Consider the following 26151-nt stretch of genomic DNA (forward strand, 5'->3'; position numbering starts at 1 on the left):
GTAGTGAAGCCAAAGACTTTTACAGTCCCATGGTCCGCCCTGGACGTGCTATAGATGTGACATAGAAACTGGGTACAAGATGCATATCGTCAGAAGTGGTTTTTTTCAGTCTCATCTGACTATTATGTGCAATTATTCAGGAGGGGCCAGGATTTACAGCTGAGGTGTCCTCGCAGGTCTTTGGCGCCGTTGATGATAATAACCAGAAGGCTGCTTGCATGTGTGCTCAGTGATGTGGGCCGTGTCGACTTGTGGATTTAGTCTCCACAACAAACCCCAAGAGAGCCCCCAAAGACCACAAACCAGATAAGGATCGAAGGTGCCAGGCCAGGCTTATTGTTAAGCAACGTACAGTAACAGTTGTCAGTAGACTCTACTGAACCACTACGCATCTGTACCCCGTAACAATGGACTGACTCAATCAGTGGGAAATTTCTACTGCCCCCCAGGTCATCCAAAAACTGTCCCCCCAAAACATCACTTTATATACAGTCACAAACAAATTACACATCACTGCTGAAGTATCAAGTTGCCACCCTCTGACGTTGTCAGGTTACCACCCTCTGATGCTACTTAGATACCACTCATCGCCCTGTACCTCATGGTTTGATTAGATCATCTCTATCCATCATGTTGTCATTTTAGACCCTTTCCTGAACCTGGGTTGGTATCTGTGAGGAAGGGGTAGGGTTGCCAGATGGTTGAAACAAAAATACCGAATCCCCCCCGCCCCTCCCCCCCAAAAAAAAACACCGGGGAAGAAATTCTGTTGGCGGGGGGGAGACCAAAGTTATTGAGCCAAAACAAAAAAAGGACTCCAAGGATGACTCCCCTACCTGGAAAAGCCAAAAAAAATAAAAATAAAAATAAAACAGCATTAAAACAGCATGTCCCCTTTAAGTGCAGGGATAGGAACAGGGGAAGAGTTGAGCACTGCTTCCCCTAGGTCTTTTGGCCAGCAGCCATTTTGTGCCAGCAGCCTTGGGGAACCAGGTAAGCATGGGGGCTGGAGCCAGGAGCCTGGGGGTGCTGGGGGCCAGAGGGAGGCTCGGGGGGAGGCCGGGTGCTGAGTGTTTGTAGAGTTGCCACATGCCCGGCATTTTCGTCCCCTGGATGGGGAAAAATTCAGAAAATATCAGACATTTTAGGTGTCCAGTATTCTCTGAATTTTTTTACTGGACAGGTGAATATCAGACACCTGGCAACCCTAGGCGTGGGTACCAAGGTCTTTTTTAATGAGCTGGTGATGCCATGTGCTTTCAAGTTCTGACCAGTACCAATGACTGTTCTACACCTGGGTGTATTACCAATTCGCGTTTTGCTCTCTCAGCCCTGTTTGTGCCAAGTTCTGTGAGTAGGCGCCTGCTTCTTGCTCACTGATTAGCTTTGCTTTATGTTAGCCACGTTTTGTCTGTTGTTAGCTAGGCCTCAGGCCTCAAACCAGGCCTGTGCTGCACGGGCTTTTGTTTTAGGCCTTCATCTTACTACATTATCAACCTGGTCTCGGACATTCTCCAACATGAGGATTATTTGCACTACAAGATTCAGGCGCCTGTGTGCCTCGGGGGGGTAGGCTCACGCATGCGCCGTGCGCCTGGGGGCAGGCCCATGCATGTGCCGTGCGCCTGGGGCGGCGCCGCCCACCCGGGGCCCAGGGCGCCGAAATGGCTCCGGCTGGCCCTGCGTCCACATCACTGTGCTAGCAGGGAGCACTGGGGGTTCTGCAAACAAAGGGGCACTGAGCCTCCTCCATATCTTGGTGGCAGAAATGCAGCCCACAAGGTGTGTCCAGTCCCGGAGCCTCCTCGCGCTTTCCAAGCCAGCCAACCTATCGCAGCAGCAAAGCATTTAAAGGCCCAGCCATCTGGCTCCAACCATCAGCCGGGGAGCCATGTAACGGTGGCCGCAGGATAGGGGACAGCCCGCGTCTGGTCCCTGGGGACGCATGGTGGTGGATTAAGGATGGACTGCTCCCCCCGCAATATGCATCATGGTTGGGACCCTGCACCACTCTGCAGCAATCATATTCCTTCCACCCATGGCATGGAGGGAGATGGGCTCTTGCTGCTACCAGCTAGGGTTGCCAGATGGTTTCAAAAAAATACTGGACACACTTGACATGACATCACGATCGACATTCCATCTGATTTAGAAAATACCGGACATTGATATTTTCTCATTTCTATTTTCTCAATTTGTTTCCCGAACAGAAAGCTCACATCCTGGACTGTCCGGTTCAAAACCAGACACCTGGCAACCCTACTGCCAGCCTGTAAAGGGTCCAGGCCAGCAGGAAGTCAAGCTGGCTCCCTAGACTGCCCCTCAAGAGGGCAGTGGCAGTGCCGCAGTTGCTAAAAAGCTTGTTCGGCACATCTCAGCCTAGCTGCAGGCTGAACGACCGTGTATAAGGCCCAGCCTGGGGCACAGCCTGGGCTAGCTGTTTATAAGGCCCAGTCCTGGGTCAGAGCTAGGCAGTTCAACATTAAAGCTCCGGGCGGGTCCCAGCCGAGTAGGGCTCAGGTCTCCTCGCTGGCGGAGAGCCGACAAGCACAGGGGTTTTGCCCCCACAGGGGGAATCTGACACCTGAGGAGAGGAGTGGCAGGGGGGATGCAGGCCCACCCGCTCCACTGTGTCTCAGCCCAGGGCCCTGATAGTGGCAGCGCGGCAGCCACTGGGTCGGCTGGGATCCAGGCTGCAACACGCTGACCAGGTCTGTGGGTCAGCGGTGTAGTAAAATATAGTAAAAACTATGTGTGCTTCTTCCCCCTTCCATTACTTAAGCTTGAAACAGCACATATCTAATTGCGCATGTTTTAGAAGCTGTAGTAAAAAGGGGAACTAGCTGTTTAGACCCATTTCTCAAGGACTGGATTATACGTATTACTTGAGTTAGGAAAATTTGCTAATTGCTATTGCTTAAGTAAGCTGTACTGGTGGTTGTTACTGAGTGGAATAGAGTTGAAATATGCTAACCAATAACGCTGCAACACGAAGCTAAGGTAACAAATCAAGACGTGCCAAGTTGGATAAGAAAGTTAAAGAAAGTATAAAAAAGGATGCTTAGCCAAAGCCCAGGGTCAGCTTTGCTTTGAGCAATAGCTCCTTGGCTGACCATTGCTTGCAAACAATAAAATGGAGTTGGACCCAGCCTGAAAGTGTGACTCTCTTCTGTGGGCAAATTAGACTGGCCTCCAGGGGATGAACCTTGCAATTTATGCAACAAATTGGCGACCCAGATGGGACTCCCCTTGGACTACTCCGGAGTCGGACGACAAGATTCGCCGTAGGTGACCGTGAAGTGCGCACCGGACTGTTTGAGTCCGTCACGGCACCGAAAGCGTGAGTCGGGACATCCGGAAAGTTAAAGGAGTCTCTATTGAATGAGTCACACGAGGCTGTCAGGTCCGAAGAAAAGAGGAAGGCGCCGGGGTATAGACGGAGTGAGTATACCTATTCCTGTGTTCTTGTAGATATTGATCTGTAAGTTTGCACTCAGCACAGAGGTCTGAGTATTTGTTTGTCCCCCGGGGGCGTTGCGTTCAGCACATAGGTCTGAACATTGGAAAGAACACAATATTGTGGAATTGGGTCGCACCCAAATGGTAAAAACCTCTGTAAGCCCCAGAAGGAACACCACGAACCAGTGGGTTGCGTGGGGAAATTATGAGGAGTTAGAAAAACCCCAGGGGATTGCTTTTGTTTTTAGTAGGAGTACTTCTGTTCTTGATATTAATGATTTGTTAGAAACCTAAATTGTTAAACTAAAAGTTTGTGTGTAAGAATGACTGTCGCTGACCAGGTCTGAGACTTAAGCTGACTCCAGCCGCCCCAAGAATCCTGCAAGGGGAAACCCGAGGACCAGGATTTCTTGATTGCAAGGGGGGTCAGCCGAACCTCGTGACCCAGTGAGTCTCCAAGCCCCCTGTTTGTCTATATTTGTTGCTGTCTGATAGACCTGTCTTAAGTGTCACGGTTCCACAAGGGCACACCGGTGTCTCTAGTGAGGCAGCCAAGCGCTGGACCCTCTCTGAGTTCGGACGCTAAAAGCTGGTGTGGTGTCATTCTATCGACATACGGAGCCGTGGTAAAAGCGTGTTGACTGTGTGTGTGTGTGTGTGTGTGTGTGTGTGTAATAAATATATAGACATGAGTCCAGGTCGCTCCCGGGTAGAAAACTCCGTAACCCCATTGGGATGCATGTTGCGCAATTTCAGTAAATTTAAGGGTGATTTTGGGATTAAAATGACAAAGGATTATTTAATCAAGTTCTGTCAGCTAGAGTGGCCAACCTTTGGGATAGGCTGGCTAGATACAGAGTCTTTTAATGTAAATCTAGTTGCCTCTGTGCATAGTATTGTTACTCGAGATAGGCACTGAGATTAGTTCCCAAATATTAATTGTTGGTTGAATCACATGCAGAGGCGACCTGCGTGGCTGCTGAAGTGTAGTATAGGAGCTTGTAGAGTTATGATAGCAAAAACTAAGGCCACGGGAGGCAAGAGAGCGTGCCCCAAGGTTTTAAATGATTCTAGTAGTGAAGTTGATCTGACTCAAGGCAGGCGTAGAAAAACTCCCATGGTGGAGCAACATGAGGAGGGGAAGGAAGAAGGCGAAGCAAGCTACCTGTATGTAAGCCCCTCCTCACGAAGATTAGAGATAATATGCTGGAGCATGCCTTTGTAGTTTCATCTGCATGCCCAGTTGCCTAACTAGGGCGAGATATGCTAACTAAGCTGCAGGCTGAAATTTTCTTCCGTGGTGGTCGGATTGTAGTGCAGCTGCCGGTGAAACAGGGTTCTTCCCCTTTTAACACCCCGGTTTTAGGAGTACGCAAAGCAGATGGCACCTCGTATAGATTAGTGCGGGACCTGAAGGCTGTAAATAAGAAGGTTCTTGTGGATCACCTATGGTCCCAAATCCACACACCATTGTAACACAAGTTCTGGCAGATGCAAAGGTGTTCTCAGTGTTAGATTTAAAAGATGCTTTCTTCTCTATCCTTTTGCATAAAGACAGTTAGAAACTATTTGCCTTTGAGTGGGAGGACCCACATACCCATGACAAAACTCAGTTGTTGTGGACTGTGTTGCCCCAGGGTTTTGTATCAGCTCCCCCATGTCTTTGAGATCACATTGCAGAAAGACTTAGAAAACTAGAAAAGGGCAATGGAGTCCCTGTTGGATGCCCTAGGAAAAAGGGAGATATAAAGTCTCACAAGAAAAAGCCCCAGCCAAAGGTCACCTTCTTAGGCTATGAGATTAAAAAGAGAGTGCGAGCTTTGAGCAAGGATCGAATCCAAGCAACTTCAGGAAATTCTCAAGCCCTTCTTAGCAAATAGATAACGACAGCCTCTCCGGCTGGAATCGCAGGCAACCCAAGGATGTTTCACAACACATGAGTAGGGGCCGTCCAGAAAAAAAAAAAAAAAAAGTTAAAAACTTTCCCTCACACGCCGTTATAATTAGTTCGAGGGCGTGGGGGAAGGTAACTTAAAAGCCACCCTAATGTCAACCGGTAGACATTGGATGTAAAGATGTAATCACTAAAAGCTAAATCTGCCCTAACAAGGAGACACATAAATCTCCTTACAGAGCATGAGTAAGTGATCCACCCCAGAGTCAGCAGCATAAATCAACTGCTGCAGCCTGGATGTTATGAAAATCTTATACTGAAAAGAATTAGGAGGTGTGGGGGCTAATTGGAAAGCCCACTCTCCTTACCAAATTAATGCTAGACAATCTGTGTAATTAAGAAAAGTCATTTAGCAGGATCAAGACAGATCATAAGATTAAAAAAAAAAGTCCGGTCTGCAATACAAGAGGGAAACTGAGCCATGCCACTGTTGGGGAGGGCTAGCAACTCTAAGGTAATTCAAGGGAGTGGAAGGTCACGAGTACCGATGAAGCGCTCTTGTTCTCAGAAAGTTGCAGCTCACTCGCACATGAAAGTGGTAAGGAACTAGCTGTAACCGGTTCCCCTAACAGATCTTAGGCAGTATTTTAAGTTATAATAGGCCACCCCGATGGGGGAGAAATGTTTTCTTGTCTTTCAGATCATCAGAAAGTGCTGGTGCCAGTTGAAGAAAAACAACAACAACAAAAAAACCATGGTTCTGTGTCATGACATAATAAGTTTGTGTTCTGTCCAAGTTTGTCTTGTATGTCGTAATTGTAATACGTATTGCAAATGATGTGTATAGAAAATTGTTTAGGCTGGGAGAATGTTAACAATGTCTCCACAGGTGAACAAAAAGAACTGGAAGGAAGCAAAGAGTGCATCACGTGAACAGAAGGATGGGAGATGGGTACTAGCCCCTTCCCACCAGACTGGTTTGGTTTTGCTTTAATGAATGGCCATTGCTAACTTGCCCTCATTTGGATATCATCAACCAGGACTTTAAGGACAAAATAGAACCTCCCAACTGTGCATCATGCCCTGAACAGGCCCCTGTCCCAGAACCAGGACAACTGTCACTGATCTTTACCTTGATGATGTTCCACACTGGTACAGACCAGCTGTGTGCTAGAACTGGCTAATCAAATTGGCAAATGCCTGAGTAGGCAATGACAAGGCTTAGCAGATACCATCGCAGATTGGTTTGAGCCTGGAAACTCTGTCAGCAACACTTATGTCATAGCCCAGAAATTGTATAAGAATCCAGGCTTGTAAATGCAGTAATATCCAGTGCCCGTGAAGGCCTACACACCAGCCAAGCTAATCAATTGATCCTAAATAGTTTGAAGGATCTGTCCAGCTCTGTGTCTACTTCACTAGACCTAACCTGATGTTTGGACTGGAGATTATCTCCCCTGTGCCTACCCATGGGAGTGGGGAAAGAAAGAATCCATGAGGACCCAAAGGCCCACCTGGACAGGGCATAGTACAACCATTCGTTTTTGGCCTCTCTGGGGATTCCTCACTCAGATCAGATCAGAATAGTAACCTCCCTGCCTGTACCAAAGCAGGGGCATATACATAAATAAGAAGCATTGTTTATTCTGAAGGTGTGGGAGCCTCCCTATACCCAGGGATTGTTGCACCCACTTTGATAAGGAAATTTTATGTATCTGCCCATTTAACATCATGACGAATCTGCCTAGGTTTGATGTGGTTGTCTCAGAGAAACAAATGAACATCGAGCTGGTCCAAATGAACGGTACCTACTGGTGTTTGACTACCCAGACTGATCACTCCATCCTGCCCCTCTATATATCCGTCTGTGTGCATAACAGTCCCTCATCAAGCGGCCTGACCGTCAATAGAATGTGGCTTTATCGCACTTCGGTAGTGGAGATAACCTCACATGAGATGCTGAGTGGCACGGCGGAAGTAAGTACCAGAGGAGGGTTTACTGGCCCTGCAGGCAAAGATCAAGAAGTTGGTGGCCAATGCCCAAAGATATATCGGGGCTGGCTGTCTGAGGTACGCACAGATGGGGAAACACCGTGGACCATGCCAAACACCTATCTCTGCAGCACTCAACCAGGCAGTAGAGGTCAAACCTATAATCATGGGCAGCGCCAGTAAGGCGACGAAATATCTTGGGAATGGATTTGAATAATGTTTGCCAAATTATGTGAGGAGTTTTGATTTTAACATTTATAATAATGTTAGTGCTGTACCGGCACTTCCAGAGTAAATTAAAACCCCTTAAATTGTTGTATTTAACCTAGTAGATTAAGAAGAACCCCAAAGTCAAGAGAAAAGAACTATAGGAGTAAGCTGAGGCAGTCCATGGTATCTTGCTGAGGACTGACAAACTCAAATCATTAAGTCAGCCTGAGAAGCATATGCTACAGCAGTTACTGTGACCCTGGTTCCCCTGGCAACCACATGCCAAAAAGGCCTCACTTTGATAAGGCCGGTGTCAAACAACCGCGCGGGATTGTTTTTACGGTTTGCTTCATTCCTAGGAAATAACCTTGGTTCTAAAAGAGCTAGCTGGCTTTTGGCTCAGAGAATACTCTTATGTCCATCAGCGAAAGACCACTCTAGAAAGACCTTTACCAAGTTTTGCTAACCACCAACACCGCTGTGAAGTACCAAGAACTGACTGTTGGCCAAGGCTTCTCACTGCAAAAAGATCCTTCCATCTCAAAATGATCCTACCCCGACTGCTGATAAGCCTCTCTCTTCTGGTCCTGCTTTCCCACCTGTTGGATACCAGAAGAACCAAAATAAAATATTACAGGGTGATGTGCTAGTAACCTCTCCCCTGCATGCAAAGAAAAAGAGGAAAACTCAGCTTCTAGGACACCGCCAAAGCCCAAAGATTTCTGACTACAAAGAGACTAAAACTGAAAATTAGTAAGAAGAACATGAACACGAATCTTATTGTGCTATGTTGGTACACATTCCTGTTTAGTTCTGTTTTGTTATGATAATGTTATGCTTATTGCCTTGTCTAGCACCATGTCTTATAGCTCTTGTACAGCGGACTGTGCAGTCAATTGTAAAACGTGAAATGTACATTACCAGAATCTAGCAATGGCTGAAACAGATTAAGTATAATTCGAAGAAAGCATCTTGAGGAGGGAATTGTAGTAAAATATAGTAAAAACTATGTGTGCTTCTTCCCCCTTCCATTACTTAAGCTTGAAACAGCACATATCTAATTGCGCATGTTTTAGAAGCTGTAGTAAAAAGGGGAACTAGCTGTTTAGACCCATTTCTCAAGGACTGGATTATACGTATTACTTGAGTTAGGAAAATTTGCTAATTGCTATTGCTTAAGTAAGCTGTACTGGTGGTTGTTACTGAGTGGAATAGAGTTGAAATATGCTAACCAATAACGCTGCAACACGAAGCTAAGGTAACAAATCAAGACGTGCCAAGTTGGATAAGAAAGTTAAAGAAAGTATAAAAAAGGATGCTTAGCCAAAGCCCAGGGTCAGCTTTGCTTTGAGCAATAGCTCCTTGGCTGACCATTGCTTGCAAACAATAAAATGGAGTTGGACCCAGCCTGAAAGTGTGACTCTCTTCTGTGGGCAAATTAGACTGGCCTCCAGGGGATGAACCTTGCAATTTATGCAACAGCGGGGATTCAAGTCGCAACATGCTGCCCACCTGCCCTCCATTTCCTCAGCTGCCCTGGGATCAGCTGTCCCTGGGATGCTTCCCAGTTTCCCTGACTCGGGTGCTGCTCCGTGGCATCGGCTGGGAACGGAGGTTGCTGGCAATGTGTCCATGGGTTCCAGCTCCGGCTCAGGCAGGGGCCTAAGTGGGCCAGCCCCGTCACTGGGGCCCTCTGAGGGTCCTGGAGATCTCGGCATGTCTTCAGGCTGTGGCAGCAGTCTCAGCGGCCCGGGCCAGTCGTCGGGGGCCAGTAGGGTTGCCAGATGGTTGAACCAAAAATACACCCCCCCCCCCCCCCAAAAAAAAACACCAGGGAAAAAATTCTGTTGAGGGGGAAAAAAAGGAGCACTAGGGTTGTCAGGTGTCCGGTATTTTTGCCTCCTGGCTGGGAAAAAAAATCAGAAAATACTGGACATTTTAGGTGTCTGGTATTTTCTGAATTTTTTTACCAGACAGGAGGCGAAAATACCGGACTGTCCGGGTCAATACCAGACACCTGGCAACCCTAAGCGCCGGCAGGGGACCTCCCATGGCTGGACCCTTCGCTGCAGGAGCTGGGGCCAAGCGTCTGGCCTGTTCAGCTACTGGACGCCAAATGAGCTCTCAGCTCTTATACTCCTAGTCCCGCCTCCCTGCTTCCTGAGGGCAGGGCTACGTGAGGCTGGGCCCGCCCACCAAGGGGTCTTAGAGGACCCTTCCTCTTGCGGGTCAGAGGGAGGCCATGTTACTGTCCCAGACTCATTACACAACCCCTACACAGCACCCATCCGTCTGTTCGACAAGACGAGTGGCCGGCTTCCGGGGTGAAGGACAAGCTTTGGCGCTTCCCAGAATTCTTCAGGCGTAGGAAAGGGACTCGCCCGAAAACACGTCTCTTTCACCCAAAGCAGTTGGTCCAATAACAGATATTCTGTCACCTGCCTGGTCTCCCTACTAGCCTGGAGCCAACACGGACATGACCCGTTCCTTCCTGGCTCTTTCAGAGATGGACGCATCTGCGATCCAAACACCACTGATCTCCGGTGGCTCTGAGATCAGGGGGTGGGGCCCATTACCACAGCAGCGGTAGCAGAGTCGGTGGGCCGGTCCCAGCCGTGCGAGTTAGAAGTTGCGGGGTTGGACTCTGTTGATGGGGGTGCAGTCAAGTCTGAGTGCACAAACAAACAAACTCCAGGGATGGGCTTCTTTGGAGGCTTCTGTTTCCTTTCCTGGTTCCCAAACCGGCAATCCGTCCCTGTGCTGAAACCAGACGAAATGCCACGTGTCAGCATTTCAGAGGGGTTTGCTGGAGCGCTCTGTAATAGGCACACAGCTAGTCTGATTTATGACAGCGTCTGTCGTCCTCTATGCCCCAGAAGACCCACCGGAGATCAGGGCCCGTTGTCCTAGGCTCAGCAGCGCCAACGCATTGTAAGAAACACCTGCTGCCTTGGAGAGCCGAGTGCCTAAGGGATTGTCTGCATGGGGAAACTGATCTGCGTAGCTGGACTGTGATAAGTATTTGCAGGGGCTTAAACAAAGAAGGCAGAATTGGAACGCCCCTGGTTCAGGTGGGAAAATGAGGCAAGGAGAAATGAAAGGTCAGATTTGGAAAGATATTTAGGCACCTAAAGGCACAGAGAGGTGCAAGGGATCCGCACCTTTGAAAAATCAATCCCTCCGGGTTGATTTAGTTGGGATTGGTCCTGCCTAGAGCAGGGGGCTGGACTTGATGACCTCCTGAGGTCTCTTCCGGTTCTGTGGTTCTATGATTCTATGCTTTCTAAACGCAGTATGGCAATACATTTAAATTGCCGTGTTGGGCTGTGGGCTCTCGTACTCTGGGTACCTCCTTACAAATCATCTTCCACCAGGAGTCTCCAACCCTTTTAAGCACGAGATCACTTTTTGAATTTAAGTGCAATCCAAGACCTACCTTGTACCCAAACACCCTTGCCCTGCCTCATTTGTGCTCCTTCTCCGAGGTCCCGCCCCTGCTCACTCCATCCTCCCTCCCGCCCCCATCCTCTCACTTTCATCTGGCTGGGGCAGGCTCTGGTCTTGGGTTAATGGATTTGGCGTGTGAGGGGGGATTGGGGCAGGCCATTGGGGTGCAGGAGGGGGTTCTAGGTGCAGGCTCTGAGAGAGTGTTTGGATGCAGGGATGCTCGGGGCTAGGGTAGGGGTTCGGGGTGCACAAAGAGGTTCATGACTGGGGTAGGGATTTGGGATGCTGGCTCCAGCTGGGCACTGCTTACCTCAGGTGACTCCTGGGTGGGGGTGCAGTGGGGCTAAGGCAGGCTCACCCCTGTCCTGACCCTGGACCACTCCCAAAAAGCAGCCAGCAAACTCCCTCCATCGCCAGTCCCGTTGCGCCCCCTCTCTGCTCTGTGGAGATGGGATACGGAGTGGGAGAGGGGGCACCTTGAAATCAGTGCCCCTCCTCTCCCTCCCCTGCCTTGCACAGCAAGCAGGAGGCTCCCGGGATAGGTGGGGGTCAGTTCCAAGGCAAAGGGCAGGAGGTGCACAGCAGTGGGGGAAGGGGCAGCTGACGTGCTGGCACTTGACAGCCTCTTGGCCAAACCAGTTGGGATCCCCTGTCAGAGGCTCCAAGATCTCCCGGTAGATCCCGATCGACTGGTTGGTGACCACTGGCCTACACCAATCTCAATACACGTTTGGGACGTGTACACGGCTGCATTAAGGATTACCAGGGGGGCCTGGAGCTGCGTGGCAGCAGTGGTTGGGTCCCCCACACCTCCTGGTGGAACGAGTGCATTCACCAAGGGCGCTCCACTTCCCTGCAGCTCCCGCCGCCGCGAGCAGTGGGCAGGGCTGATCCTGTGGCGCCATGCCAGGCCGCCCTGGGGCCACATGCAGTGGGAGGTGGCATGCCACGGGGAGAAGAGGGCGGGGCAATGGTAAAAAGGGGCAGGGCTTGCAGGCTGGGACCAGACCACCCCACCCCCACCCGCCAGGACTCCTGGGCGGGATTGCACAACTGCTCTGGATGGGGTTGGGCTGCGGGCTGTGAGTTTGAGACCCCTGGCGTACACGCTTTGAAATCCTCCAGTACATCTCTATGGGACCTACATGCTGCGTGTCTCGCTAGACTTGTGTGACGGAGCGTTGGGGTTTTCCCGTCCCCTGCCCCCCCGAAATGGCACGAACAGACTCTACCCTCCAGTAGAATAGAGGGAGTTTATTGCTTCTCCAGGATACAGCACAGCACAGATATAATCTGGTTCCAGGAGTGGCCTAGGATGCCTCAGCCCCCCTTGAGATGGGGGATACTGGGCCCCTAAATTCCAGCTCCTTTCCCTAGGCTGTCTCCTCCATGATCCCAGACAGAAACTAAAAAAACCTCTCCTTCAGCCCTGCCCCCCAGCCAGGGGTGGCATTCCACCTTCCTTTGTTTCTCTCCCTGGGGGGTAGCTGGTCAGACAGGTTTGGAGCCCCCTTTGCATAATGACTCACCCCCTGCCCTGCTGGGTCTTGCTACAGACAGCAGAGGTCGCCCACAGCCCTAGCAAGTTACCCCCACTACGTCACAACTTGTATGCATGTTATGCATTGTATTATTGCAAGAAAATGAAAGTTCTTATCCATACGGGAGGGGGAGAGCACATCCACTAAGGGGGGGGCACGTGCCTCCAACCCCAGCCTGGGACCCCCCTACTCTTCCTGTCCCCCCATCCTAAGGGCAGGGAGGGATGGGGCAATCTGGAGTTTTGCTCCGTTCCCCACTGGCCCTCCCAGCTAGTCACTGTTTTGTTTTCTCCCTGTTCAGTATGTGGCCCTGGGCTTTCTGATCTGCGCACAGCACACACCCTGCTGTAAACACAGGAAAAGTCATTTACTCCTGGATTTTCTAGGGTGCTTAACACGGGACTCTCTGTGGCCCGCGTGCTCCAAGCTACTTAAACATCTAACTTCACTGCAGTCTAGGTCTGCGTGCTCCACCCAGTATTCCAGTGCACGGATTCGCACGGCGGTCCTGGGAGGAGACATGGTGATCTCTGTGTTTCAGACAGGAATTGAAACACACAGATAGGAAGGTCGAAACTGCCCCTGGCCCCATTGAGGCTCAGAGGACCGGACTTCTCAGAGTGCTTAACAGCATCTAGCTCTTGAGATGTTCGCCGCACAGCTCCCATTACCTTCATATGCAGCTGTGAGCGCTCTGTGCTTCTGCAAAGCCTGAGTCACGCGTCAGATGCCTGGGAAATGAGGAAGGTGCCTTTAGTGACCACTTGCGAAAAGTTTGTTTTATGTGATTTTCCAGCATCGTACAGGAATTTTGTGACATGGGCAGAGGTAAACTCCAGGTCTCCAGGACAACATTCAGTTGCCTTATTCATTAAACCATCCTTTTGGTGCCTACTATCCCCTATCTTATCCACTATACCTTCCAACTTCAGCAGCAAATGAGGCAAAGGTCCTACAGCCAGCTGTCTTCATTACACAACCCTGAGCATGTCCATTCTGTGCACTGAATGAGGCAGGGTGTCCACTGGAAGAAACAGTGTGTGATCATGTCATTAAAGGCTGTATCATAATGCATATGCACAAGGGGGCTGAATTAAGGTTACACAGGCAACCTTAATGCTGGCATTTCTTAGCTTTTGAGAGTTTTACGATCAAAATAAAGCTCGGTTCACATCATTTTTGTAATTTCCTAGGTTTTTAAAAGAGCAAATGGAAAAAACAGGAATTCCACCCTGTGACTTCATACTGGCACCCACATGGGGTTGAAACCTCTAGATTCACCGCACAGACCTCTGTCATATGACTTAAAGGGTATGTCTACGCTACACGGCTCTATCGACGGAGCCATGTAGATGAGCTTTGTAGACATAGCAAAATGAAGCGACGATTTAAATAATTGCCACTTCATTTACATAAAAATGGCCGCCACACTGTGCCGATCAGCTGTTTGGCGGCACGGCATGGTAGTCTGGATGCTCGGCGGTCGACATCAAAAGCCTTTGTCGACCGCCCTGTTATGCCTCGTGGGATGAGGATTACCGGGGCGGTTGACAAAGGCTTTTGATGTCGACCGCCGAGTGTCCAGACTACTGCGCTGTGCCGCCAAACAGCTGGTCGGCACAGCGTGGCAGCCATTTTGATGTAAATGAAGCGGCGATTATTTAAATCGCCGCTTCATTTTGCTATGTCTACAAAGCTCGGCTGCTGTCCCAGGTACTCAGGCTCTGCTGCTGGCCCTGTGCGCCGGGGGGCTGATTCTGGCTCTGGGTCCTGGCCGCTGGCCCTGTGCACCGGGGGCTCTGCTTTGGCCCTGCATGCTGTGGGGTCTGCTGCCAGCCCTGGGTCCTGGCTGCTGCCTGCACACCAGAGCTTTGCTTCCAGCCTCAGCTGGGGAGGGGGCAGGGCAGAGTAATGGAGGGGATGTCAGCACACCCCCCACTCTTAAAAATGTTGCCACGGGGTGCGTGGTATCTGTAGAGCCTAGTTGCCAAAACCCACCTGGGAGATCTAGAGGCTCAGCTCCCATTCTGTCCGAATCCCTTAGATGGCTTTGAAATTCCCATCTGTGTCTTTCCCAGTGGGGGCCGGATGTTGTAGTCAAACGTGGACCAAATACACGGGAGCAAGTGATATTGCTTCCTGGGGGGGATGATGCACACCGGGATTTTCCTTGATCCGGCAGGGACAAGGAGAAGGTCCCACGAGCTACTGAGGTCTGACTGAGCCAGCCATGGCGTTGCAGGCAGGCTGAGAGGGGACCTGATGTGCTTGCCCCGCTCTGGAGAGGCCTGTGGGCTTGTAAACGGGACGCGGAGGTGGGATGGAGTCAGCGCTCAGAGCTCTGGGTCCTGGTACCAGTGGCATTCTCTGGGTGGCTTGGCACGGCGCTGGGAGGCTTGGATTTCCCTGTGGGTGAGAGCCGCATTGCGAATGGTCAGGAGTTGGTCTCCGTGACGCTTGTAGGGACGGGATCCGGGCTTAATTATAATGAAAGAGGCGCCGGGGCTCAAGCGGTTTTCCTAATGGATGAGGCAAGCAAGACCAATTAAGCACTGGCCTGCGACACAGCTGGGTGCCGGCGTCCCACGGGGTGGAGATACAGAACTGTTCCTCTCTAGGACACCCAGTCCAGCCATGCTGGACTGATAGCGACCTCATGTAGGCCCTGGCACGGCCCAGCCAGGCATTAGAACCGACAGCAGAATCCAGAACAGCTGAGGGTTTCTCACAGCCACAGGCAGCAGCTGGCACAGCTTGGCTGCGTCCCCGTCCCCCCACGGCCCCCCACACGTTTCTCTCAGGGTCCACGTGCAGCTAGGTTACATGTGTGTCTCTTGTGTTTTGTTTGTGTTTTTCTTTTTAACAAGGTCAAGGTAAGAGGTTGAAGTTTAGTCTCCCGTCCCTGCAGCGACTCAAAATCCAGCGGAAATCTCTGCCCACCAGTGAGTTTGATGGAGTAGCCATTGACTATGGAAAGGTAACCATAGACTTTGTACACTATAAGCTGATACCTTAGGCCAGGACCCAGTGCCCTTCCTTGGCTCTCCCCCACCCGTCCCTTTCGGTAGCTGCTGTGGCTGGTGCGGTGTCTGGATTTAGCGTCTTTCTTTTAATGGTTAAACACTGAGCCAAAGCTTTGGCGAGGTAGAGACTTTGTGGTCGTTGCCTTTGTTGCTCAGAACTTCCCTGGTCCTGCATGAAGAGCTCCAGTCCTCACCACTGGAACTAAAGGAGAATTCCCATCTCTTGGTGGCCGTATGTAGCCCGTGGTGCACAGTTGAACAGCTGTTTCCAGCTGGGAGAAAGAAGTGGGTCCACATACACACACACACACCCCATGTGCATGCACACACACCCCGTGGCTGGCAACAGACTGTGCAGTGATAGGCATGGCTTTTGAAACCTGCAGGGGGCTTGGATTAAGGTTGAGGGGTAACCTCAACAAAGAAAGTCCTAACTGATTCTAGAACTCCTCAGCTAGGAAGAAAGCCTGGAAGGACGGCACAGATATACCGCTCCTAAGAAGGGACATTGTGCTGGTTTGAGATGGCTTCACTGGGAGCTACATGAATCTGGTATAAATCAATGAGTTAAACCCCAGAATTTTGGTGCAAGTTTTCCTTGAAATGACACATTTCTTAAAATTTTCCTGCCAGTCCCCGTGCCGCCTTCATGCATTATCATGGGCTCCGGATTCCAAATACATTCTAACAAGTCATCTTGCTCGTCTCTTCCCTGCTATTGGGCCAACAAAGATTACGTTGTTCCTGTGCATGAGGGCCTGCAACAATGATGGCTTCATCAACTTAATGGGAGAGGGAAAAGGTTATTGGCTTCTTAATGTTAGAACTTAAGAAGAGATTGCTGTTCTCATTATCCTCTTGGCTACTACAAATGTTCCAGTTATGCATAGGTAGCAAGCACATGCTGTGCAGCTAAATATTCTAGATATAGCTAGATAGAAGGCACTTTCTGTGCTACCAAATATTCTAGGTATATCTAGATAGAAGGCTCTTTCTGTGCTATCAAATGTTCTAGGTACATCTACATAGAAGGCACGCGCTCTACTATCAAATGTTCTAGGTACATCTACATAGAAGGCTCTTTCTGTGATATCAAATGTTCTAGGTACATCTACATAGAAGGCACATTCTCTACTACCAAATGTTCTAGGTACATATAGATAGAAGGCTCCTGCTATGCTACCAAATATTCTAGGACATCTAAGTGGAAGGAATTTTCTGTGCTACCAAAAGTTCTAGGTATATCTAGGTAGAAAGCACCTGCTGTGCTTTTGAATGTTCCAGGCATGTCCATGTACAAGGGCACCCATGTTGCCAAATGTTCTAAGTTCAGCCAGGCAGAAGGCATCTGCTGTGCTGCAAAATGTTTTATGTATGTCCAGGTACAAGGTGCTTGGTGGGCTGTCAAGAATACTTGTCAAGTATCAGAGGAGTAGCCGTGTTAGTCTGAATCTGCAAAAGTGACGAGGAGTCCTGTGGCACCTTATAGACTAACTGAAGTGTAGGAGCATAAGCTTTTGCCCACGAAAGCTTATGCTCCTACACTTCAGTTAGTCTATAAGGTGCCACAGGACTCCTCGTCACTTTTGAAGAATACTTGGTATGTCAAGATAAAATACAGCAGCTGTGCTGACTGATGGTATAGATTCATTTGGGTAAAAGGCACCTGTTGTGCTGCTGAGAGCCCTAGGGAGATTCAGGTAGAACATACCTGTAAGGCTGTCAAAGGCTGTAGGGACATACAGGTAGAACGTCCTGCTGGGCTGTCGAAGGCCCTAGGGACGTACAGGTAGAACGTACCTGCTGGGCTGTCAAAGGCTGTAGGGACATACAGGTAGAACGTACTTGCTGGGCTGTCAAACATAGACTATCTGGAGTGTCGCCAAGTGCTCCCAGGACAAGCTGACTTTCTGTTGCCTTGAGTGGTGTCTTACCGGAGTGATAGCTGCTTAGCAAGAGCAAAGTGGCCAGTAGCAAAAGAGTGGGGGGTAATAACATTCAGATCTCCAGGGTTCATTTTCAGAGGAGGCTGCGAGCCTCAGAAGAAAAGCACAGCTCCATCAGAAGCTGAGTGAAGATCTTGGAGGAGCAGCCTGTTGATAGACGGAGGCCAGCAGCAGCCTGCAGAGCCTCTGGGGACAAAGCAGAGCTGAGCTAGTGCCAGCGCTTTGGCAGGGTGTTCGGAGTGAGGTGGAGCGGGGCTGGTTTCCCTCAGAAGAGTCACAGACCAGCACTGTATTTCTGGGAGCCCAAGCCCAGGGGCAGCCTGAAATGTGCAATGTGAGCTTTTTATCCTGGCTGGCAGTGGGAAACGCTGTACCCCTTCGGGGCCTGGTCTCTGTTGGGCACATGTGCAGCAACGTGAGCCTGCTGGGGCTCTGGGATTTCATGCAGCGTGCGTTTCATGCAAGGGGTGGTTGTGTCTCAGGCTTGTCACTGCAGGAGTCTCTTAAGTCAGGAGGCCTCTGCTCAGTTTCCAGAGGACTGAGTTGCGCAGGCACTGTGGAGAGGGTGGGAGAGGAAAGCCTGAGAATAGCAGCAGCGCCCCCAGTGGCATGGTCTTGCTCTCTGGCATGGATTAGGCATCGTCTGTCAACCACGGGTGAAGGAGTCACTATATGGACCCACCCTTAGCAGGCAGTGGGGAGAGGGAAGGGAGCATGTAGTTTCCTGGGGTCCTAGAATCACTGTGAACAGAAGCTACCTCGTGGCCTGTGCGCCAGATAAATCCACCTCTGGGTCTGCCTCTTTCCTCCTGCTTCCCTATCTGCTAGCGGCTCAGCAACACGTCGCACGCCACCCCAGGACTCTGTTGGTGGGCACCGGGGGCCTCGCAGGCTGTCAGGGCTGGTGGGATTCCATAGCCATGCTCAGTTCCGGTCCCAGCCGGTGTTTAACCCGTGACACAGCAGCGCTACCCCAGCCCTCCGTCCTCCCTCTTTCCCGACCCTCCTCCCCTCCCACCTCAGCATTCCAGGGCGCCTCCTAACCACACGCTTTCTCCTGGCTGTCTTAAAGCCCAGGGGCGACTCCCTGATTCTGAGGGACTTGAAGACTCCTGCCAAGGAGAACTGTGTCCAGTCAGAGACCGAGTCCCTCCTGGAAAAGGAGAGGCGGCCGAGCCTGGAGCCCGTCCCCACCGTGCATCACTCGTCCCCGAAACGAGAGCCTCCCTTCCTGGGCCCACCGGGGTCCTACGCTGCTTGGGGCTTGGTTCGGGCTCGCCCGGGGGGCAGCTTCCACAGCCTCCGCAGGGTCTCCTCCTTGGACAACTTTGAGGTCACCGGGTCTGAGTTCCAGAGAAAATTCAGGGAGAGGAGGGCAAACTCAGGTAGGGAACAGCACCGGCAGACATGTCGCTACCAATGGGGAGGCGGCACAGAGCTCTTCCAGCAGGCCGGCCCTCCTCTCACCTGTTCGGGGCAGGTTTTCACCCTCTGTTGCCTTCTCCCAAATGAAGCAGCAATGAGGAGTGTGTCTCCTAGGGCACAAACTGACTCCGGTACATTTCCACGTGCCGGGTGGGCGGGTCTCCGAATGTATCTCAGCTGTAGATCTGGCTGTCTCTCTACAGCCCGGATCCTGAAATGAGACCAATGGGAGCTGCCACCAATGGGAGCTGAAATCATTGGAGTCTAGGGGAGTTAGGCACCTGTGTGCCTTTGGTGATGGAGGCCTGTGTGTGAAAGTTTCTGAGTGAACCTGTCTTTGTCTGCATTATAAATCTGCCATCCCCAAACCCTGCCGGGTTCTTGCCTGATTCCTGGCCCTCAGCTCCCGAAGAGGGAGAGGTCAGTTCAGATTCGTGGCTGCAGTCGAGATAGTACGTAGAAGCTTCATGTTCGGGCCCACATATTTAATCCGGAAACCCCATCCTGCCCCAGCGAGCCACTGACCTTTGCAGCGGATACTGAGTCGGGGGGCATTGCACTCCAGGGCTGGTGGGAAAACAAGAGCTCCAGTGCTTGAACAAGGTTGAGGTTTTGAGATTTAAAGCAAATGGGAGAGAGCCGCGCCGACGTAGCCAATAGCTCTGTGGTTCGGGCACTCGGCTGGCAGCTGACTCGGAGCAGGGTCTTGACACTGGGTCCTCCACGTGCCAGGTGTGTGCCCGGACCCCTGATATGGGTCTCTCACCGTTGGACCAGAAGTGCCATCCTGGAGCACAGTGCTGCCCAAGGCTGGCACATTTCTGCAGTGAGTTTTGGATTTGGCAAACTGGCATTTTCTGCTCCAAAAAATGTCCAGCCGGCTCCACTACAGACCTGCAGCGAGGACAGAGAAACAATCCAGGAATGCTGAGACAGGGCCTTGGACCTAAGTTTTCAGTCGCTCGATTTTCCAGTGTTCAGCACCCATAATTGTAGCTGGCTCTTCTGAAGGGCTCTGTTCCCACTGAGACCCCAAAAAGATGCACTCAAGAGCCCCCCGTCTAGAGAGATCTGCATCTAGCCTGTCCAGGAGCTCAATGCCCGACAGGCCCTCCGCGTGCTGGGCATGTTCAAAAAGCTCCTCACAGAAGGGGTATGTCTAGACTGCATCCCTCTGTTGGCAGAGGGATGCAGATTTAGGCAGGGCAACATTGCAAATGAGGCAGGGATTTAAATATCTCGTGCCTAATTTGCATAAAAATGGCCACCACGTTTTGCCAACTCAGTGGTTGGACGGATCGTTTGAGGAGGAAAAATTAGAATAATAGAATCCTAGGGCTGGACGAGACCTCAGGAGGTCATTGAGTCCAACCCCTGCCCAAAGCAGGACCAACCCCAGCTAAACCATCCCACCCAGGGCCTTAAAAACTTTAAGGATGGAGATTCCACCCCACCCTAGGGATCCCATCCCAGTGCTTCACCCCCCTCCTAGGGAAATATTTTTTCCTCATATCCAACCAAAATGGAACAAGGTACGTATCTGCTGCTTGGCTCAGCCACAGTCGGGCAGAGGAACACGAGAGTCCACAGATACTGAAAGGTTGCAAGGCGAGGAGAGAGACAAATAAGGCTCACAGTGGAGAACAGGGGATGGAATGAAGGACGCAGGAGCAGCCTGAGGTCGGCTGCGGCAGCTGGCGTCCTAGGTGGAAGGCACGATCAGCGCCCCCGCCTGTTCGGCTGTCAATGACCGTGACATAATCACAGGGCGCGATGTCATTATCAGGCGCCCGGGCCGGCGGCACCCTAGGCAACTGCCTAGGCTCACGGGCTGCCCCTGGAAGGACGTGTTTATATTTGAAAAATTGAGGGTGCTTTCGGAAATATGTCCTGCTGGTGAGATCTACTGGGCTGGGGAATCAGGTCCCAGAGGTCTGGAACATTAAACAAGTCTGGAAGAACACTAGAACATACCCCCACAGCCGTAGGAGTCCCCTTAGGGGTACTTCTCAACCAGCGGTAGGAGTCCCCTTAGGGGTACTTGAGAAGTCTGGGCGGGTACGTCAACACAACTGAAATTTGGAGAGAACAGTATTTTTGTTTTAAGTTTTACAGCATTTTATTATTTTTGTACTTTTTACACCCCAAAATTTCAGCACCCGCCTGGCTACAATTAAGTTGTTTAAACAAATGTGTTGCAATGGTAGAAAAAAAATGTGTGTCTGAAAACTGTAGGTACTGGGGGTAGTTATAATTTTTTTCTGAAAAGGGGGTATTTTATAAAAAAGGGTTGAGAGACACTGCCCCACCGGGACCAACCCTGCCCTGGCCCATTGAGTTGGATCGGATGGGATGCCGTCCGGCTTTGGGGCCAAATCGTAGAAATCCAGCGGTGATGTCTTCGCCCTACCAAAGCCGGACTCTGCTCCCCGTCCCTCTAGGAGCTGCTAGTTTGAGAAGTCAGGACTAATGACCAACCCAGCTCAGAGGGTGGGAGCAGGTGAGGTAAAAACAGCTTCAGGAGTCTTGCCAGTGGACGCCTGTGGCCTGAGGGGCCCTATCTGTCATTGTAGGGGCTTCCACACAGTTTTTGGATGCTGCTGACGTTCGTACCCTGCCACCACCGATAGGTGGCGAGTAGCTACCAGGATTGAGGCTGATTGGCAAGATGCTTTTGCAGTGACTAGGGATTCAGGTGCTGCTGTTTTTTGGTGCCAATCTCGAGACGCCTGAAAGGGGATTGGTTTTGAGGGGCTCTTTCTGAAAACCAAGCCCCTTCCATGTGCCCCCAAGATCACTAGTGGCTTTGGGGAATTTTGGCCCATGCGAAACGGGCCTGTCGAAATAGCATGTGTCTCCAGACAGCTTCTCTCCCGCGGCTCATCCTGGGCTACCTTGTCCACAGGGACTAGGACGCTGATGGTTAATCAGTTTGGGTGTGTCTAAACTACATGGCTCCATTGATCAGCAATGGGAAATGAAGCCGCGATTTAAATTATCGCGGCTTCCTTTAAATTTAAATGGCTGCCGCGCTGAGTCGACAAACAGCTGATCAGCTGTGTGTCGGCTCAGTGCGCTAGTCTGGACACTCCCGTGCCAACCTGAAAGCCCTTTATCGACCTCCCCGTTATGCCTCGTAGGATGAGGTTTACCGGGGAGGTTGATAAAGGGCTTTCATGTCAGCAGGGGAGTGTCCAGACTGTCCTGATCTGCCGACAAACAGCTGATCGGCAGAGCGGGGCAGCCATTTAAATTTAAATGAAGCCGCGATTATTTAAATCGCGGCTTCATTTCCCTTTGCCGAACAAACAAATCTACATGGCTCCGTCGACGGAGCCATGTGGTCTAGACGTACCCTGTGTGTCACTCTCCTGAGCGTGTCTCTCCTGCCTGGGTTTGTTCCAGAGGCCTCCCAAGCCAAGCCCAACCCCCAGAACTCCACCTCGGACTCCGACCTCATGAGGTACCGCACCATCAGCCAGATCCCGCAGTTCACCCTCAACTTTGTGGAGTTCAACCTGGAGAAGCACCGCTCGGGCTCCACCACCGAGATCGAGATCATCGCGCCCCACAAGGTGACGGAGCGCACGCAGAACGTCACCGAGAAAGTCACGCAGGTACGGTTGGGGGGGGGGAGAGCGCCTCTCCAGGCCAGGGGCACTCGCGGCAGCTGGAGGGAATGATCATGCTCATTCGTGGAGCAGTCGTGGGGTGGGGTGGGAGGGTTGCATGCTAATTTGTGCAGTAAATTGGTGGGGGGAAGGGCAGCTCACACTCATTTTGTGATGCAGATTGGTGGGGGGAGAGGCAGATCACACACGTTTTGTGGGGCAGACAGGGGAGCTGACAGCCTCGCCTGGCCCCTGGGGAAGGTGTGTGGGGGGGGGAGGTCAGCTCCATGCTCCTGGAAGAGGGGCAACCTTGGGGGGAAGTGGCGGGGCTGGGGGCAGCCAACCGTCAGTGCTGCCTGGACCACGGCGCACCTCCCCCCAGGCCTCAGAGCCGAGCGCTTCGCCCTCACGGTGATTTAAAGGGCCAGGGGCTCCGGGTGATGCTGCTGCTACAATAGCAGCAGCGACAGCTGGGAGCCCTGGGCCCTTGTGAATTGCTGGGCCCGGGGGCAACTGGCCCCTTTGCTCCCCATCCCACCCCCTTCAGCAGGCCTGGGGGCAGATTGGTGGGGGAGGGGCAGCTCACTAATTTGTGAGATAGATTGGTGGGGGGGAGGGGCAGCTCACACTAATTAGTGAGATAGATTGGTGGGGGGGAGGGGCAGCTCACACTAATTAGTGAGATAGATTGGTGGGGGGGAGGGGCAGCTCACACTAATTTGTGAGATAGATTGGTGGGGGGGAGGGGCAGCTCACACTAATTAGTGAGATAGATTGGTGGGGGGAGGGGCAGCTCACTAATTTGTGAGATAGATTGGTGGGGGGGAGGGGCAGCTCACACTAATTAGTGAGATAGATTGGTGGGGGGAGGGGCAGCTCACACTAATTAGTGAGATAGATTGGTGGGGGGGAGGGGCAGCTCACACTAACTTGTGAGATAGATTGGTGGGGGGAGGGGCAGCTCACACTAATTTGTGAGATAGATTGGTGGGGGGGAGGGGCAGCTCACACTAATTTGTGAGATAGATTGGTGGGGGGGAGGGGCAGCTCATACCAATTTGCGGAGCGGCGCAAACACTGGAATTTCTGTCCTGCAAGAACTTGCCGTATTTTAACCACATTTTTTCTTTTGTCCCATATTGGGTTGAAATCTTGAGATTTTCACGGAATAAAAAAGTTGGGGAAGGTGTGGACTTGGAAAGGGCGAGAGGTGTTGCTTTGGGGTCTACTCAGCGGTAAACGGCCTTTCCCTGCAGGCAGGAGCTGCGGGGTGGGTGTCTCACGTCCCCATTTTCCCTGGTGGCCTGATCCCCCGGGCCGGTCTGCGTCTCCCATGGGGAGAAGTCGGGATCCTTCGCCCTTCCCAAGGAGGCGGCCGTGGGCTGCGGGAGGCCGCTCCCCGTCGTCCGTAATGCGGTGGTGAATGTCTGGGGCAGAGTCACACGTTTCCCAAAGCAGCTGAGTGGGGCGCGGGTCCCTGCCTGCTTGGGACTCCGTTCAACACGTCCCCTCCGCCCCGGCCGCGCCTGGGGCTGGGCAGCATTTCGCTCTGTCTGGCCCCACTCTGCTCTTCACACCTGGGTTCTCGTGCGGCCGCCCCACCGAAAGCCATTCCCAGAGCCCATGTTCGCTCAGGGCCTGCATGTGGCTGCCCAGACGGCGAGAGCTCATGGCCAAGCTGGGCTCCAGACCCACTGCGGCAGGCTGCCCTACCGGCTTTGTAGAATGCTGCCCATGCCACTGTCTGTCCAGGGGGCTGCTCTGGGCAACCCCAAGTGACTGGGAACCAGCATGCCGGAGGGACGGGGGTTGCACTGGGGGGTTGCTGTCCCCGTGTGCGGTACGCTCACTGAGACGTGCCTCGTCATCTCACGGAGCCAGACTGGCAGTGCCCTCCTCGGCCATGCAGGAGAATCACAGGGAGCTCGATTCTCCCTTACGCCCCTGCTCCGATCCTTGTGATGCCTTTCACGCTCTGCTACAAGCACCTGGGGGGTGGGGCTGGAGGGCAGGGAGGGGAGGGGACTGGCCGCTGGCTCCTCCCCCTTCCTTCTTGGCTAGAGTCGCTGGTGGGCACATGGAGGGCAGGAGCTGCTTGAACCAAGGGGTGAATTAATTCCTCCTCCCCCAGAGCCAGGGGGAGCAGGGAGACCATGGGGATTTGCTGGGGCAGATGGTAGTTACAATCTAGCCCGTAACAATCCCCGTCTCCCCCCTCCTGCCTCTCTCCCATCTGCTCGCCTCCTGGCATTACTGGCTGGGAGGTGTTTGGGCTCGGGCCAGACAGAGCACTTCGGAGAGAGCGAGCACAAGGGGCTGAGAGGCGGCCCGTGGGCCCGGCCCTCTGCAGGTGGAAACGAGAGGAGCTTTGGCGAAGGGCGTGGGGCAGAGCCTCAGCTGGTGTAAAGCAGCGGCGCTCCGGGGAAGCCTTTGCTGCTCCGTGCCAGCAGTAGCAGAGCCCTCGCTGCCGGGAGGCTGGCACCGCGCTCTTGTCCTTTCCTTGCACCTCGGAGCTGTTCCTCTCGGCAGCAAAGCGTCGCCTTTTCCAGGGAGAAAACTCTTGTTTGTATCTCCATACCAGTGGGGAGGGGGCAGGCCCGCAGGGTGGGGGAGAGGGGATGAAATCTGCATCTTTGCTTGCACCCCTCAATTAAGCCAGACTGAATTTTTTTGGCCTGTTGAATATGCCGAAGGTCTGGCGCCTTTGTCTGCCCGGCTGCAGGAGGAAGGGGGGGGACCTGCCTTTGGCATGGCTGTTCCTTACCCCCATTCTGCAAGAGATCCCCCCTCCCACCCCGCAGCCAAACACATGGCCGGCCGGGTTTGTGTGCGCTGTGAACACCTCCCTTCTGAGCGTGGAGGGTAGGAATTGGTGGAGGGGACCCTGGTGAGCGGAGCTGGTGACAGTTCCTGTGGCAGCCACCAGGTGGCAGCGTCCCTTCATCACATGGGACGCAGCGCCAGGTGGTGGTTGTCCCTTTCGCAGGCGCCTTGGAAGGGAAAGGTGGGGGGTGCGGGGGGGCGGTTACATTAACTGGGAAACACCCGGCTGCCTCCTTCCCACCTACAAGAGAGAGCCCAGTCCCTGGGAGCCTCTAATCCATAGACAGGGACTCCGCCTCCCTGGGGTCTGTGGGTTTTTAGGTGCCCCTCACCTGCAGGGGTCCCTGCTCTGGGGTGCAGAGGTGAATGGCTCAGCCGTAGCCCATTAGCTCAGTGAGTGAGACCAGTCCGGAGTGGACGAGCTGAGGGTCCTGGATGGCTTGGGGGGATGGGCCCAGGGGCAGCGCCAGCTCATGGCACAATGCGCAAAGGAAGCCACATCTCTGGGGATGTAGAACTGCTGGGCCTCAGCCAGAGCCCCGAGTGTTGCTGTAGCTCACATTCCTGTCCTGCTTGTGCAGAGGCACTTCCTACACCCTTTCCACACCCACTAGCTCACCTGTGCAAAGCAAGCTAGGGTTTTGCCCGGCTTTTTTTTCATCTAGCACGCCTTTGGGTCACCAGTGGAACTCATTGCTGCAGGATGTGCTTGAGGCTAATAGCTCAGTAGCAGCCAAGAAGGAATTAGACGCCAAAGAGTCACTAATTTGCAGGGTGCAA

The 26151-nt window shown here is 52.3% G+C and overlaps 1 protein-coding gene across 3 annotated transcripts in view; it reads left to right on the plus strand.

The window, feature by feature from the left end:
• The window catches only part of KCNH6 (potassium voltage-gated channel subfamily H member 6), a 129033-nt gene that overhangs the window by 60697 nt on the left and 42185 nt on the right, over positions 1-26151 (plus strand). For 2 of the 3 annotated variants that reach the window (XM_075911217.1, XM_075911218.1), the window contains 3 exons: positions 15411-15520; positions 18585-18897; positions 22343-22554. In XM_075911217.1, the coding sequence (XP_075767332.1) occupies positions 15411-15520; positions 18585-18897; positions 22343-22554 (635 nt within the window). The remainder of the gene's footprint in view (positions 1-15410; positions 15521-18584; positions 18898-22342; positions 22555-26151) is intronic. The other variant, XM_075911219.1, reaches the window with a different exon arrangement.

The sequence above is a fragment of the Pelodiscus sinensis genome, chromosome 29 (genome assembly GCF_049634645.1).
Source record: "Pelodiscus sinensis isolate JC-2024 chromosome 29, ASM4963464v1, whole genome shotgun sequence".
Taxonomy (NCBI): Eukaryota; Metazoa; Chordata; order Testudines; family Trionychidae; genus Pelodiscus; species Pelodiscus sinensis.